Genomic DNA, 17071 nt, shown 5'->3' on the forward strand with positions numbered 1-17071 from the left:
AGCCAAAGAAGGCAAAGAGAATTCATCTTTGAACTTTGAAAAAATGTTTATGTGGGAAGTATGTACTCATGATGGCACAGTCTTGTAAGTGATACTTGCAGATGCTTCCATAGCTTTACCAGGAATAGTTCTCCAGCTGAAATACATGTTCTCTGTTATGGCTCCTGACATATTACATAGACATTACCAGAGATTTAAAATGATGCAAAGTCACAGTTGGAGGCTGTAGCATTTAGACCATGATTTCAGCACTTAGGAAGAGGCAGAACCTCTGACCCCTTTTGCCAGATGAACCCATTAAACTGAAGCATGTCCTGGAAAGACAGAAACATGGAGTCTCACAATACACCAATACACTATTTTAGTCAGAGATGATGGGGAAACCCAAATTCAGCTATGAAAACTTATGATCCAATTGTGATGGGATCAAGACATAAATTTGGAAGGAACAATTAAGTCCAGAATAACAGTAACAGAGTGGGCAGCCCATCTGAACAGTCTCAGTGAAACTGTACAGACATGATGATAAAATACAGATTCTGGAGATGGAAATTCTCAGACACCACCAGGGTGTCTTGCTTTTTTCCTAAAATGCAGCAAAGTGAGTTTTCACCTATGTATCTTAACAGGTACTCATTCAGGCTCTCTGGACAGGCTTACCGTGACTGAGATTCCCATCTAGCCTGATCCTGCAGCACCATGGCTAGATACTTCATCCAAACTGGAAATTGGTGCTTCCAACAGCACAAGTGTGTTGCTGAAGGACCACGGACAGCGACTGCTCACAGCAAATTGGGGAACTCGTGCTCTGTGCTGAAAGAAAAGGACTGGTTTTAGACATAGAAACATAGAACGTCTCAATTTGGAAGAGACCTGTAAAATTCATTAAGACCAACTCCCCGCTGCTCCTTATAAGACTACCTAAAACTAAACCACATGACTAAAAACATTACCTACATGAACTGCTTTATTAACCTTAAACTAATCTGACCTCTTACTGAGATCAGATGAAGTTAAACTCATGTTTTGCAATGAAGGTGCGAATGTTATGATTTTGTTTTCAGGACTGTTTACCAAAGCATTGTTCTGTAAAAGTTTTGCTGGTGTAGAACCACTGTTGGACTATTTAGACTTACTAGACTGTGCTTGTGGAGGGTTTCATTCTGGAGATGTTGGTCTTGTCTGATATCACTTCTTCCAGAAGAGAATTAACTGTAGGTATTTGTAGCCAGTCCCCTTCTGTGTAGAGGGAAGTGTGCTGATAGTTTACACATAAGAGGGGCATGTAAGTCCACTCTCTAAAAGTGACCCAATCAGGCACCTTCCCAGAGACTGCGTTGCTAGAGTTCAATTTTTTTGATAATAGCAAGTTGTTGATTGACCCACGTCTTCATCTAGTCATACCTAAGCATTTTAAAGGTGAGGCTGACTCATCTCAAACAAGACTGAACATAACACATTGCATCTTGCTGGTGCTCCTTTCCCACTGAGTATCTTCAGGCATGCAACATCCTTCAACTGTTCCAGCTGGTACAAGACAGCTGTAAAGCAGCCACACAAGACTGTGCTTTGTTTGCTGGATATTGCTTTGCAGAGAGCAACTGTTAATCAAAATGAACATGAGTCTGCTCTCTGCTAGTTAATCTGTAGTGAATTCTAAACTACTTCTTAAAATTATGCTGTTAGAAATTTATTGGAATCTGCCTGGAGATCACAAACAAAGCCAGAAAAGGTTGGTCCCAAATAATGTGGGACCTCTATTCCATATGTGGAATTCAGGGTACATCTGCATACATTAAGTAGTCAGGAAACTTAAATTCTTCCCTTTCACATCTGCACACATCCTCTGTGCTATGTAAATACTCTGAGTTGTGTCAAGATGCTGAGAAATTGACAGAAGAATTCAGCCTTTTGTTTGTGCCATGAATATGGAGGTACTGGGCAGACAGCAGACTTCATGGATATCTTTTGAACTTCGGGCCTAGAGATTTCATATTCATTTTCTCAAACACATTTATTGAAGGAGAGGATTGCAGTTTCAGGGCACCTACACTTCAGACCCATTCCACTCTCTCAGGCACATCTTTTTTCATACATTCAGACAGTTCCTAAATATTCTTACAAATATTTCATTACAAAACTTAATGGAAGCACCAACAGAACAAGCTCAGGTTGGGAAATGTCTCCTTTGTAGCCACTGACAGTGACGTACTCAAACCACCTTCCTCCTGTGTTTGAAGGTCTCTCATGCATCTTGTGACTGTTGGATCAGTGCTAGGAGAAAATGAAAACTGATCAACCTACTTAGTGTTGACTCCCTGAAGAACAGTTTCCATAAAGACCACTGGAATTTTCTATGAAAGCACCTTGTCCTAAAAATTGTTCCTTGGACTTGCCTTGTTTTTAAGTTGGATTCCCCTGCTCTCTTTTCTTTTTGTCCTCTATCAAGTCCTATCTTGTAACAGTTTCTTTTGTAGAAGCCAATACCAGACAAGTAAGCTAAAGCACTTTTTTGTCTGGGATTCTTATTTTTTCTTTAATCAACATGCAGTATCTAATTTAGAGGCTGAGTTAATTATTCTGTGGCAACAGGCACAACAGAGGGAGAACGCAATGCCTTTGAAGCATGAAGCTGTCAAACTTCTTCAGGTAGAATGAGCATATGAGCTGTGAGTTCTGAAACCTTTATACAAACTGTAGCATGTTGTTCTTTTGCAACCAGTAATTACAGGTTGGTTCATTAGACTGTTGGTACAAAACTCGAAGGAAGTGAACTGGGCAATGATCACTGAACTTGCTTTAAAAAGGTCTGCAGTCTAAAATAGCTCCAGGCTTTCTGGTCTAGGGGGACTTTTCATAGTCTCAAACCTTTCATTGGAAATAATTGCATGTAGGGAAGGGATTTGGCTCTTTTCACCTATGGGTCCCCAGCCATAGATAAAACTAAAACATTTGTACATATGAAATTCATTTATTTTTAAATGTTGGGGGAAAAGGCCAATATAGAGTATTTTAATACCAATGTTTTCTTAGTAAAGGAAATTCCAGCTGTGTTTCTACTTCATCACAATTATTGGATGCTTTAAGTAGAAACTATTGGACCTGATTAATATAATTGAAAACCTTTCTCAGAATAAACAGGGTTTATATCCAAAACTCCAATGATGTTGTACTTTTGGATTTGTTTTGTATCAGTACTTGGACTCACTGAATGACAATATTAATTTGATGGAGTGCTCCAGGTTCACAATTGCATTTGAAGGAAATAATTCCTATTTGTTATATAGCTTAACGATTTTCTCTCTTCTCTAATTTGCTTTGTTAATTTCATTGAAATTGGCCTGTTACTTCGATAATTATTTTCTGACAGAGGATGTCATCTGGGATATTTCATTTCCAAGGGCAAGGAGTGGAATTCTACTCAAAATCATTGAACTGAGACTGTTTAATAACATGACAGATCCTCTTAGGATCATTTACAAAAGACTTAATTTCCTCTGTCCCAGGGTGCAGGTGATGATTTCTGGTTCTGGATGGAGTTTCTGGTGGGGTTTTCCCCTTTCTTTGTTGTTTTTTGTTTGTTTTAGTGAAAGCTTCACTAGTTATAGTTTTGCTTTTCTATAAAATGTCTTATATAGCCTGCCATAAAATAACAGAAATGTGGAATTACAAATGATTTGTACTTGCAGTAGAAGTAACCTCCTTGCAATAACCCTTAAAGCACATTGAGTGTCTCTTTCAATTCAAATGCTGCAGTTGAGTTTAACAGACAGCCAAGATGTTTGGTTAATAAAATCCGTTTTCATTTTTTTGCTTTGAGCTGTTGTGCTGGAATTTACTGAAATGCTTGTTGATGCTTTAGAAAGTTATAGTGATAACTGCATTGCTAGCAAGCACCTTCAGAGAATACTGTTCCCTGATGATATCACGACTAAAGAGTGCTACCATTTGGAGTAAAAGGAGGGACAGGACCCAGGCTCAATTAATAAATGCAAGTTTAATGGATCATTCTGTTTTACTACTTTGTCTTTTTTCTACAGTGAGCACTATGGAAATGTGAAATTTTGTTTTTTTAGAGCCTAAGCTTTCTTGTGCAATGAGAGATTTCAAAGGAATATGTTTTGAATGTATCATGATGGTCTATTATTGTCTTTGTAAGTGAAAAATCGATAAAACTAAAGAACTTTACCCTCTTCATTTTGTGAATATATAATTAATCTGCAGTAGCCTGGCAGGTAATTCCATGATAAACACTGTTTTATTGAAATATGCATACTTTTTTCTCCTCTTTTTCCTTTTCCCTTTCCAGTTTCCTTTTTCTGTTTTTTCATGTTCCCAAGAACATCTGTGCAGACATGATGATTTTTTGATGCAGAGTGTCAGGTAAAAGTGGCCATTTACATGTAATTTTAAGTCAATAATGGTTTGGCTTTATCTTTTCATACTAGAAACTTGGCTCATTCAGTTCCTGAGGCTTGAACAGTTCCTCTTTATTACTTTTGCCAATGACTGTTTGAATAACTTTGTTACCTTATACTTTTCTGAGGCTTTCTAAAATTACATGATTTGTTATAATTTATTCTTTTCCTCCTTTCCTCTTATCTTTTTTCTGTACAGGTGATTTCTATTCACTCCTTTCCAAGCTGCTAGGAGAAAGGGAAGATGTTGTGCATGTGCATAAGCATAAACCTACAGAAAAGGCAGAATCAGATCTTGTAGCTGAGATTGCTAATGTAGTCCAAAAGAAGAGTCTTGCCAGAGAGATTGCAAGTCATGATGAGAGGGACAATACTATTCTTGTCAGAGACAGAATTCACAAATTTCACAGACTAGAGTCTACCTTGAGGCCACCAGAGAGCAGACATTTCTCTTTACTACAGTCTAAACATGGTGAGGGAAGCTGGGAAAAAGAACATACAGGAGGTGGGTTAGGGGTTAATTTTATGCGGTGAAATGCACTGTAAGAGCTGTGATCCACATTAGCAAAATCTGAAGGGAATATCAGTTGAGGTTTGGAAGTATTTTATGTGATAATTTTCCTAATTATGGAAATGTTCTCCCTCTGTTGCAGAGGTATTTCACTGGGGTTCTGTCCTCCTCCATGTGTGAAGAAAAAAAGCATGCTGGTGCCACAATACCAGTATTTTCTGGACAATAAAGTAGTTTTTCTACTCTTAAGACTTCTACTTAATGATTTTATATCAGTTATACTAAAACAAGGTAAATACAGGATATAGTAGTCACAGGAAATGAATAACTTTAATACAAGTAATCCCTATAAAATGGTCACTGGAATAATCAATACATTTTATGAGTTTTCCGATTACCTTGGTTTGTCATGTACACAATTTTATAAAATGTATTACTGCAATTCAATTGGATATTTTTTCTCTCATTGAGAAAGAGCAATAGTTAATCCTGAACAATGCTTGAGAAGTAAAATTTTCTGCATATTGATTTCAAATTGGGCTTGACTATACAAATATTCTTGTGGACAGGCTGTTTTATTATACTAGAATTATAATTGATTCCCTTCAGGTTTCTATAGCAGCAGAAACCGTGGAACTGTTGTGTTTGTTTTACTTGCATTTTGGTCTCTGTGATGTTGACTGTGCTTAGCCTTAGTTGCTAATGTGGAAAGCCAGATAATGCAGCATGTGATGAGTATCTCATGAAAGGAGCTGGGATATGTGCATGAAAGCCATCTGTGTGCATAAGCTGTGGCCACACATACCTGCTTTTATGTTGACAGCTTGATCTTTGGCAGTGCTGTTGTACACAAATGTGTGTCATTCATAATCTACTTGATTTTTATTTCTGTTCATTGTGTTAACATGTATTGTCTCCGCTTATATGAGATTCTGTTACAGCTCAGCAAAATCCTGGGGTTGTGTTCGACAGAAATCCAAAGATGAGAACTTTATTTTATGCTATGCAGTTATAGGACAGCCTATCAAGTTATTGACATAGAGGTAAAAAAACAGGTGGGATGTTACCATAAAAGTAAATCATAAATAATTCCATAAACCTCACTGGAATTAAATGCTCAGAAGAGTAATGCACATAGCATTTCTGTGAAAGCATTTAGTTCAAACTAATAACATGTGGTGTGTAGAAGGCAAAAGCAAAAATTCGTCTCTGTTTTCACTGATTCAGAGGAGGAAGTGTCAGTGAACTGAATAAATGGCTTAGTTTGGCACACTCGTGGCATGGATTCTAACTACAGAAAAAAGTTGGTTAAAACTTGGCTGTAATAATGCCAAGGTCATGGGTTCAACCCCCTGTGTGGGCCATGGACTTAGGAGCTGGACTCAATGATCCTTGTGGGTCCCTTCCAACTCAGAATAGTCTGTGAAAAAGCATTTCCTCAGCTGTGTTTGTAGCCATATAGTCATATGTGGGGAATTGGTTGGTGGAGGACTAGTTACTAAATGGACTTTGAAATTATTCAATTTTGAGGTATAGCAAAAAAGAAAACTGAAATTTCCCTGAATAGCATTGAGGTTTGGGGGTTTTTTATGTCTGTGATACTTCTAACTACAGAAGTTCTGACCTGCAGGAGCTGCCAGCGCCATCTTTTGGCAAAAGAACTTTTGTAACAATAAAATCTTTAAGCACATGTTTAGTTTTTGTTTAGGGAAGTATTTACATATTCAAGAACAAAATCTTCTGTAACAGAATTTTCCTCTTCAGAGGAAGAAGTGGAACGTAAAGTTGTCTTCATTTAAGAAAAAATTTACACCCTGTATAAAATTCTTTATTGTATTGAACTGAAAAAAATTCTCAGTATTCTTAGGACAAGACTCTGCTGTTAAATTAATTTCAGTTAACCGTTTAATAATTACCACTTTAGTATATTTAGCCTGACAATTTTAAATTGTAACTGTTCTGAAAAGGCAAATGGCGAATATGTTAAGTGAAGTTGTTATAAATGTTTAATTTATAACTTTATATTACTCCCTGCATTATTGTTAGTTTGTTACCCTGAGACTGGTCACTAATCAGTCAGGTTGTTTAATCTGCAACCTGTACAGTTTTACCTCCTAATTAAGGTAAAGAGTGTAATTTTCCAATTTTAAAAACCTTTGTGCAGTGCTCACTTAAATTTGTAAAGCTTAAGTGACTACTCTGATGGCAGGGAGTAAATGCAGGGTTACTTAAAATTTGTGATGTTAAAAGCTGGAACAATCTTTGAATTCTGGAGACAGTGGATTGCAATTTTGCCAAGAAATAAGTCTTTAATCTTTCACTTGTGGAGGTTTAGAGGATGACTTGCATGTTCTAATTATTTATACTTTTTTATATGAAAGGAACTACTCTAAAATGAAAGGAAGAAGATCTGGTACTTAGTTTAGAGATCTCACAACAAAACTTTTTTAAAGTAATCGTAAATTATTTCAATGGAGAAACTGATTTTCTTTGATCTACATGAAACTGTTCCATGGACCATGTATTTTTGTAGGGAAATACTAATAGGTCTTAAGTAAATAAAGTCTAAATTTACTGAGGTTTTATAAAAATCTAGTTGCTTAAGATAAAAGTGTGTCAAAGGACTTTCAGTATGAGACTTGCAAAGGGAAAAGAAAATATAACAATAATTCACCAGTTTTGGAAAAATGTGATAAATTCTAAAGATTTTATGGAGACTGCAGATCTTGTGATTAGACTGTATTTCACTGCACATTAATTTTATTATTTTGATTTATCAGGAATTGTTTAGTCCTTTAAGTATAAACATTTTTTGTATTTTATAGTACATGTCTTTTGGGGAGACTAAATTTTACAGAAGCCAAAATTTAGTGTTCCATGTTCAGCCTTTTGTTTTCTAGCTTTTATTGACATGGCTCAGAGGCCAAGGGACACTCTAACATGAAACACAGACAAGTTTTCTGCAATGTAGCTTAGACTGATATGGGATGAGCAAGTGAGGAAGCAGATAGTGGATTTTCATCCTTTTGTTCCTTTCAATATCCAAACATCCATGATTATACTTGGCACTGCACCTGCTGTGTTCAACTGAACTGAACAGAATTTATATCAATTCTTTGTTAATGACTTTTCTTTTAGCTTGGAGCTTTTTTCGGCTCAAATTTCTACAGAGCAGAGCTTCTTGTTATAGAAGTTTCTGATGACTGTCTTGGATTTACTGCAATTGCCTTAGGTTTATTTTAGGTTTTTGTTAGCTGCAGGAGTTTCTCTGACACCAACTCTCTAGCTATGATATCTAAAAGGAAACAGGTAAAGCATCTCCTAGTCCATGGTAGGTTTTCAGCACTGCTTTTGTATTTGTCTTGTGCAGATTGTGGAGAATGATTTTTTTTTCCCCCCTCAACTGCATCCTTGTTGTTGCTGCTCAGGCTGCATCTCTTCCCAGTGAGATGGAAGGAGAGGGTGTGCTTTTCAGATGGGTTACACAGGTGGCCTAGAGATTTTCATTCCATTTAATTTTTTCTTTCATTGGAAGATCACTTCCAGTGAACTCTTCTCAAACTGCTGGGTGCTCTCTGTAAGGGCCTGTGATCTGCCTTGTGTTCAAAGCATTCCCTGGCACTTTAGAAATGTGTTTCACCTGCCCAGGTGGTGCCCCAGTGACTGATGTTTGAGATCACAGCAAAACTGACAAACTTTGGATGGATTGAAAGTTGGAAAGTACAGCATGATGCTGTCAAACAGATTGAATATCAGTGAAGCAGCTCCAGTTTCATGTAACTTCAAAGAAATTGCGTGTTATTCACCCTCATTGACTGTGTGTACCTGCACATACAAAGTATGCATTGTAGAAATACCTGAATTATGCTGAACAAATCAATTAATGAAAGGAAGCAGTAATGGATTTCCTAAAATGTAGAAGACAGTTTTGAATTTTTCTTTTATCCGTTCATCAGAATTCGGAAGATTTTTGTCATTACATTTCTTTTATTTTTGGTAACATAGTTCATTTGTCTCTTAATATACTGCTAGAGCAACACAAGAGGACCCTCTTACACATAGTACTTAAGCAGTTAATCTGTGAGAAATTAATCCCTGTAGTCCACTCTCTGCAACTTTTTCAAATTTTGACCTGTTTGTACCTTTTATCAGTGTAAATCTGTTTTTACGTAAGGCAAAATTTGAAATAACCATATTTTTATCTTTTAAATATTAAATTTTTAAGTTGAAACTGAATTTGTCTCCCTTAGTTGAGGCGTTTTATAATTTCAGGCAAACACAAGAAGCATCTGATCTTCCAGCAATGATTCACTTGCTAAATCCTTTCTGTTGATTTAGTGTGAGAATCAGATTTGTGTTACTCAAAGGCTGCAGAGTATTTCTTTTCAAAAACAATGTGTTAATGGCATAAACAGTGGCAGATATTCTACCCTTCTTCATCACTTTAATGAGATTTAGACATCTATTTCCCACTTGTGCATGCAGTATTTGAATTAGGATATGATCACTGACCAGTGGTAATGCACTTGTTGGCTGTAAGGAATGTCATAGGCAAACTTCACATAATTACTGTTTTTATTTATTTCTTGTTGCTGTTTTTCTTTCTTTTCTGTATTTTTTTCTTAGTGTCAACAGCTTTATATAGAAAAAAGAATTATTAATCATTCAATTCTGCAATGTGTGGTTGGTTTAGTGATTCATAGTATTTGTTATGCATTTTTTTCACAGAACAGTGATAGGTTGGTATTTAACTGCTGATTTTGCATTATAGTTGTATATTTTTATTATCTTTCAGTGTAGAAAGTATTTACAGAACTCCCTAGAAATTCTAGAGTCTGTGTTCATATATCCTTCTAAGGTAGAGAAAAAAATGGACTCAAAAATAGTTTTGACATTTCTATCATCCTATGTGTATCAGGATGGCAGTGCTTGTGCATGCTTTATTATATTAAAGCTATTCTTGGAATTAAATTGCAATGCATTAATGGAGACACTGCATGTGAAGATGTCCATATAATTCCCAACAGTCTGTATCAAATCCCAGTTGACTATGTTTTGTTGGTTTTTTTAAAAATATGCTACATAATTCTCTGGTTTTATTTGTTTCTTTGGCCAGATTTCCACATAGAAGAGGCTATGGAGTGGCCTGGGTTAGACCTCAGATTAGGCCAAGTTTCTGGCTTGGCTCTGGACCCTGAAAATAACCTCGTTATCTTCCACAGAGGTGATCATGTTTGGGATGAAAAGTAAGTAGAGACCTGCAAATTAGAGGGTCAAATTGGTGTGTGCTGTTTGTGTATCTTCTCAAGAAGTTCTTTTTTTTTACTCGTGGTGACTGACAATTCATGATGGGGCTACTATCTTCAGCCAGTAGGAATGTGTCTTCAGAGGAAAAGAACATAGTACATTAGGTCCTTCTACTGTATAACCACATTAGTATGATATTCAGAAAGATTAACCATCCCTAGTTCTCCATAGTTTTTAGCAGGAATAATGAGCCTGGGTGAGGGACATCTTAGTATGGTATAGTACTGTTAGCACTTGGGTTTCAGACAGGCAAAGGTAGCTCCAGTATATCCTCATTTAAATCTGTGTTTGGGTGCACTGAACAGAATTGGATCGTTACAAGGTACTCTCCCAAAACAGACTTTGTTCTACTCATTTCATAAAATTTGCAACATTTAGTGTCACTCAACCAAAAAAATGTCAAAACTTTAAAATGGCTGTTGTTCTGGTGTTTGTAAATTAATATACTCAAAGGTATATTATTTCAAGAACAGAACATTCCAAATAAAGAATACTGTCCTTATTTGTACAGTGTCCTTATGTGTCTGACCTTTAAAATTGTATAGGTGTTTATATGGATACTTTGGAAGAACTTTCCTGGAATTGTAACAGAATACTGGGATTAAATAGTATTAGCCTGTAATATAATATTATGTACTACCCTTTTGAAATGTGTTTTTTTAATCTTCTTTATAAGAATCTGTTCTTCATACATATAAGTCTTAAAGGGTAAGGAGTTTCTTTCAAATACCAGTGAATTCATTTCAAGATAACATAATTTCTGAAAAATAGAAGGGCAGCATTCTGAGTGTTGTAATAACAAGTTATGCTTAGAATAGTGTTCTATGAAAGGATATAAGTTATTTGAGTTTTTATCTAAATAACATAATGTGGCAGATAAGGCAATAATTTATTTCTCATTCAATATTCTCATACATCAGTGATCTCTCCAGCTCAAGTGTACATAAATATAGACTATAAAATTTGAAAGGATGAAGCGTTATGCAACTTGTATTACTCAGGCTTCAAGTATTCTGTAAAAGCTGATGCTGAATTGTTTTTTTTATCCTCCTGTGCATGAACGTAAGGGCTGTTCTTTGTGTTGTTGAAGACAGAATTGAAAAAATATTTGAAAATAGGCTGGGGTACTTCTGAAATATGTATTTTGGAGTGTCTTTGACACTTGAGGTATAGCAACAATGCAGAGCACAAAACTTGAGCTGTGTGTGTGGAAGGTCAGAGCTGTGGTCCACGTCCCTGCCAGCTGTAGTCCCTAATGCTGCGTGTTCACTGAACTCAGCTTTGTCCTTGACAGCAGCCACTGTAAGATGCAAGATAAGCAGCTGTTATGGGCCTTTCATAAAGATAACTGCACATTAAATCCTTTCATGAGAGGTTTTGTTCACAAGTCTCAGTTTTTTCCTTGTTGTGAAGTAGAGTTAATCAATGTATAGGAAAGCTGATGTTGGTAAGGACCACCCTTAAGTGAGCTAGACCAAACCCACTGTGGGCCTGTTTCATACAGAGCATGGTGACTTCAAAATACACTTGGAAAACTTGCCTGTGGTTTAGCTGTTGTTCCATATCGTGTGGCACAGAGAAGAGACACACAGGAATGTGCTCACCCACTCAGCCTTTCCTTTTTATCTTTGGATATGTCATGGGCATTTGAAGTTGTCTGGGGTCCCTTTCATGGCTTGTGCTGACACAGGAAGGAGTAATGGGTGTTCTCATTTTTCGAGAAAATAACAGTACTTGGAAAGTGTTTATCGTGACAATCATATGGGGGAGGCATAAGAAGTTATCAGATTTTTAAGTTAATGTTTATCATTAGCTGCAAATACACAGTTAATTGAGTATAATATTCCTTGCCAAATCATAAATGTGATAAATCAATAGCCTGGAAGCCCAGAATTTATTTTATGTTTCAGTGCTTCCCCAGCATAGTATAGAAGCAAATTAATGAAAAATGATCTGTGCTGCTAGGCTATGCACAAGTGTTTCCAGTGCATTATTAACATGTGCCACAAAAGCTCATTCAGCTAAATATATCTGGTTGAATGATCTGTGCTGTTTGACAAGGCAACCTCAGTCTGCTTTAGAGCACAAAAGGAGTTATGCAGTGACAAGCCCTGTAATACAGTGGCAGCTTGGCAGTGGCTGTGGCATTCCTTCTGCACATGACTTAAAACCAAAAATCCTCTTCAATGAGGTTCTTCTACCACACTGTTTCCTTGGTCTCAGAACAGTCTTTGCTATATGCAGCATCTGCTGTGCAGAATGAAAACACAACTGTCTAAGCAAAAAATCAGTTGGAAGTTACTTTGCATTTTATGATGAAAAATTTATATTCTTCATGTCATTTATAAAGAATATAAACTATATTTTTGTTACTGCACTCTTAACAAGAAGGCAGGTTAATTCAGTCTGAGCACAGTGCCACAAATGGTGATGGATATTGATCAAGAACAGAGCTCAGGGTTGTGCCTTTGGGGTTTATGACATCAGGTGGTATATCTAAATTTAATATGTAGCCCACCAGAAGGATGTTAAATTTAGCAATGAATTGTTTGTATTAGTGTGAGGAAGGCCAGCTGAGAAGTAGAAACATAATTATGGAATTACATTGGGGTTTGAAATTAAAAGCAGTGAAAAATGCCATGGATTTTACCTGTCCTTCAATATCCAAGTGCAGAACCGATTAGGAAACCATGTTGCAGAACGATGTAACAGCTAATAGTAAGGTGTTCAGTTGGTCTGGTTGGTTGGTTTTTATTTTTCTCCTTTTAAGCTAGAAGTAGGCAGCATTGTTTGTGTTCTTATTTGTCAGTGAAACAAAGGAACATTGAAATTCATCTCAAGGGAAAGTGACTGTGATTCTGTAGCACACGAGTTGTCCTCCCTGTAACTTCCCTTCTAGGAGAAGATGCAGGGAAGATTACTCCCATAAGCTCATTTCAGAGTTCACTGGGCTTTCTTTGCATAACATACCTTACAATCTCTTGTTTTCATTGAAAGCACTCAGTTTCCAGGAGAACTGAGAACAGCAGGGAGTGCTTAAAAGTCTGGACACCACTGTTTATAAGAACTGAAATCATAACAAGGAAAGCCAATCATTATTTCAAGTTGTCTTATAGTCAGTTCTCCAGAGATTCAACCATGTCTTTTGTGAGACTTTTGTACAATAACTACCATCACTGACATTCTTTCCTGTGATTATTTGTGTAGATTAAAAATAAGATTAGTTCAGTCTGCCCCATGTTGGTTCTGCAGCTGTGGCCATCCATACCTAGAAGTCCTTACAAGTGTTAGACTCCTTTTAAAATAAAACCGTTTCAAGCCAAGAGAACTTGTTATGGCAGATTACTGTCATTAATGGTGAAGAATAAAACACCTGCTGAACTATGGTCAAACAAGCAGAAACACACCAGTGTGCCAGTACCATTAACCCAGTTTCTCCCTATAGGGTGACGGCAGAGTGTTTAGGAGAATTAGTAACTCATCTTGTGCTTAACCATTCATAGTGAAAAGGATTATTTCTACCAAAATTTATTTCTTCCAGTAATTAAATAGTTACAGATAGTTACCATATGTGATGGCAATACCTAAATATTATTTTTTTTAATCGCGGCCTATGCAGAAGCTTAAACACATCCTGGTATGGATTTTTTAGTTATATATGAAGCCAATATTGCTTTTCCACATTAAAAATTCTAGACATATAAATATTTAATGTTACGGAGATGTGAAGCTGCTGGAACTGTACAATATATAATTTTAATAGCTTTATTCATAGCCTTCTCTGTGACTGCAAAGTATATTCCTGTTTACCAAGTTGCATCAATCATAGCTGGATTTCTCTTGGAATTAAGAAATGGATTTAAAAATACAAGGTGGGAGTGGGGAGTATGTCTTGTATTCATGAATTTTTCATTTGCAGTCAAATGCCTTTTTCTAACATTTAGACTTAAATTTTGTTCAAAATATTTTACACTCTCTTTACCCTTCACTAAATGTTGAACATACATTTTAACAGGTTAGAGTAATAACCAATTTCTTTGTAAGGGTACAGACAACTACATTTTTATTCTTTGGAAACATATGATAATTCTGTGCCAAGTAAATAAACGTCTTCTGAGAAATTAGTCCTGGTTCTTAATGTCTGAAATAGTGACATGTTTAAATGTTGTTTAATGATGTATTCTAGGTACCCTGAAAATTGAGTGTGGTGTTCTGGGGTAGGAGAAATACACATCATATCCTATAGTGTTCTGTAAACATAATCTGAAAACAGTAAGAACCATAAGACCTGAATCTTGTAGTAGAAAGCTCCGACAAAATACTGAACTGTGTTTGAAAAAAAAAGAAAAAAGACACACAAACAGGCACATATTGCCTTAGATGGTACAAAGTATGACCTATTTTACTGGCATTTATTCCCCAGAGATGAGCTATATTTTTTCTTAGCCTACATAGTTGGATTTCCCATTTCTGATTTGCCACAGCAAAGAATGAAAAAAAAAAAAGTTTTTTTACTTACTTGCTTTCAGAAATTCGTAATCATTGCTGTGTTGATTTGGTGCTCCTTTAATTTGCAAGTCATAACCTCAACAGGAAATGCAGAGAAACAACAAGATTAACTCTTTCAGTCACACAGTGATGCAATAAGGGTTATAGGAAAGAAAAAAAAGAATCCAATAGCCCCACACTCGAACTGAACTGCAAAACTCAGCTTTAAATTGCATGTATATTGTTCTAATGCTGGCTTTCTATTCCACTGTTTTTGTGTAGTTCTTTTGACAGCAAATTTGTTTATCAACAAAGAGGTCTTGGACCAATTGAACAGAACACAATTCTTGTCCTGAATCCAAGTAATGCAGAACTGCTCCATTCCACAGGCAAAAGCCTGTAAGTTTGTTGTTTCTTTTTTTTTCCTTTTATTAATTGAACTAATATTTCTGTATATTTCACATTGGATTGCCTAAACCCATTTTCATATAGTTTCTATTACTTTGTGCAATTGTAGATGCTGAGCCTATTAAAATAAAGAAATAATAAATAAATAAACAAACAAACAAATAAATAAATAATGTGTTACATCGGCAACTAATAAAAATAATTTGCCATCTTTATCACCTCTGCTTTCTGGCAACTCATACAACTTCATCTACCAGCCAGATTAACAGAAATGTCAAGAAAATTCTGTCCTTTAAAGCTGTGTTTTTCATTAATATTAAACATAGTTCGTTTGTTCAGCATTTGCTGATCTGTAGATAGAAAGCAAAATCTTCATATCTGGATCATTTTCTTCCAGAAAAATGTTTTTAACTTGATTCTTCTATATTTGTTTTTTTTCTATATTTGTGCTTGCAGATTTTATTTACCACATGGTTTGAGTATAGATAAAAATGGTAACTACTGGGTCACTGATGTAGCTCTTCATCAGGTATGTTTCTGAAGCTTTTGTTCCAGGACCTTAATATTTGGGAAAAAATGTTTTTGTTTTCCTAGAAATTTAAAATAAATTGCTTATCTGACCTGTTAAGAATAACATTAAGAATATGCCTGCAGAAATTCACCCCTGTGCACTTTGTGGGATAGAGTACTGTTGAATCACTTGCTACATGAGCATAGAATGCAGAAATCACAGAACGGCCTGGGTTGAAGGGACCTTGATGACTATCTCATTCCAATGCTCTGCCATGGGCAGGGACACCTTTCACTAGACCAGGCTGGTCAAAGCCCCATCCAGCTTGGATTTGAATACTTTCTGGGATGGGACATCCACAGCTTTTCTGGGCAACCTGTTCCAGTGCCTCACCACTCTCACAGTAAGGAATTTCTTCATGATACCCAATTTAAATCTACTCTCTTTCAGTTTGAAGCCATTGCCCCTTGCCCTATCACTACACACCCTTATGAAAAGCCCCACTCCAGATCTCTGAGTGCTGGAAGGAGCCCCTTTAGGTACTGGAAGGTGCTATAAGGTCTCTCTGAAGCCTTCTCTTCTCCAGGCTGAACAGCCCAACTCTCTCAGCCTGTCCCACAAGATGTGCTCCATCCCTCTGGTCATCTTTGTGGTGTCATCTGGACCTGCTCCAACAGATCCATGTGCTTCTTACATTGGGGCCCCAGAGCTGGATGTGGCACTTTGGGTGGGGTCTCACCAGAGCAGAGTAGAGGGCAAGAGTCCCCTCCTTTGGCTTGCTGCCCACCCTCTTTTGGTGCAGCCTTTCTGGGCTGCAAGTGCACATTGCTGGGTCATGTTGAGCTTCACAAGGTTCACATGGGGCCCCTTCTCAAGACTGTCAAGATCCCTCTGAATTTTTCAGCCACATCTTGTGTTTATCAATGTACTTAAATGTAGAATGTGAAAGTAACTTGTTTGCTTTGTAATGACAGGAAATTCATATTTTACACAGAAATTTTCTAGAATCAACTCTACTGGCAAACCGGTAATAGATATTATAGTTAACATGTTAAGATTATGTTTGGTATATGAATTTATTTTATACACAGTGATAGGTATTTTTCCATAGGCAGCCATCCCTCTTAGATTTCACCTTCTATAACTGAAACCTTTTCTCTTTTTCTGTTGACTGAAAAAAAGGTTTTCAAACTGGGAGCAGATGACAAACAACCATTACTGACCTTAGGAGTGGCTTTGCAACCAGGCAGTGACAAAAATCATTTCTGTCAACCCACTGATGTGGCTGTGGACCCAACCACGGGCAGCGTTTATGTCTCTGATGGATACTGCAACAGTCGGATTGTTCAGTTCTCTCCAAATGGACTCTACCTGATGCAGTGGGGAGAAGGTACAGTCAGAGCTCTTGGTGCTTTACCCACACTGCTG

The 17071-nt window shown here is 36.7% G+C and overlaps 1 protein-coding gene across 6 annotated transcripts in view; it reads left to right on the forward strand.

The window, feature by feature from the left end:
- PAM (peptidylglycine alpha-amidating monooxygenase) overlaps positions 1-17071 on the forward strand; it is a 145133-nt gene that overhangs the window by 116806 nt on the left and 11256 nt on the right. For 3 of the 6 annotated variants that reach the window (XM_071581668.1, XM_071581669.1, XM_071581671.1), the window contains exons 16-20: positions 4618-4923; positions 10046-10175; positions 15007-15123; positions 15589-15661; positions 16826-17033. In XM_071581668.1, the coding sequence (XP_071437769.1) occupies positions 4618-4923; positions 10046-10175; positions 15007-15123; positions 15589-15661; positions 16826-17033 (834 nt within the window). The remainder of the gene's footprint in view (positions 1-4617; positions 4924-10045; positions 10176-15006; positions 15124-15588; positions 15662-16825; positions 17034-17071) is intronic. The other 3 variants (XM_071581672.1, XM_071581673.1, XM_071581670.1) reach the window with 2 other exon arrangements.

The sequence above is a fragment of the Pithys albifrons genome, chromosome Z (assembly GCF_047495875.1).
Source record: "Pithys albifrons albifrons isolate INPA30051 chromosome Z, PitAlb_v1, whole genome shotgun sequence".
NCBI lineage: Eukaryota > Metazoa > Chordata > Aves > Passeriformes > Thamnophilidae > Pithys > Pithys albifrons.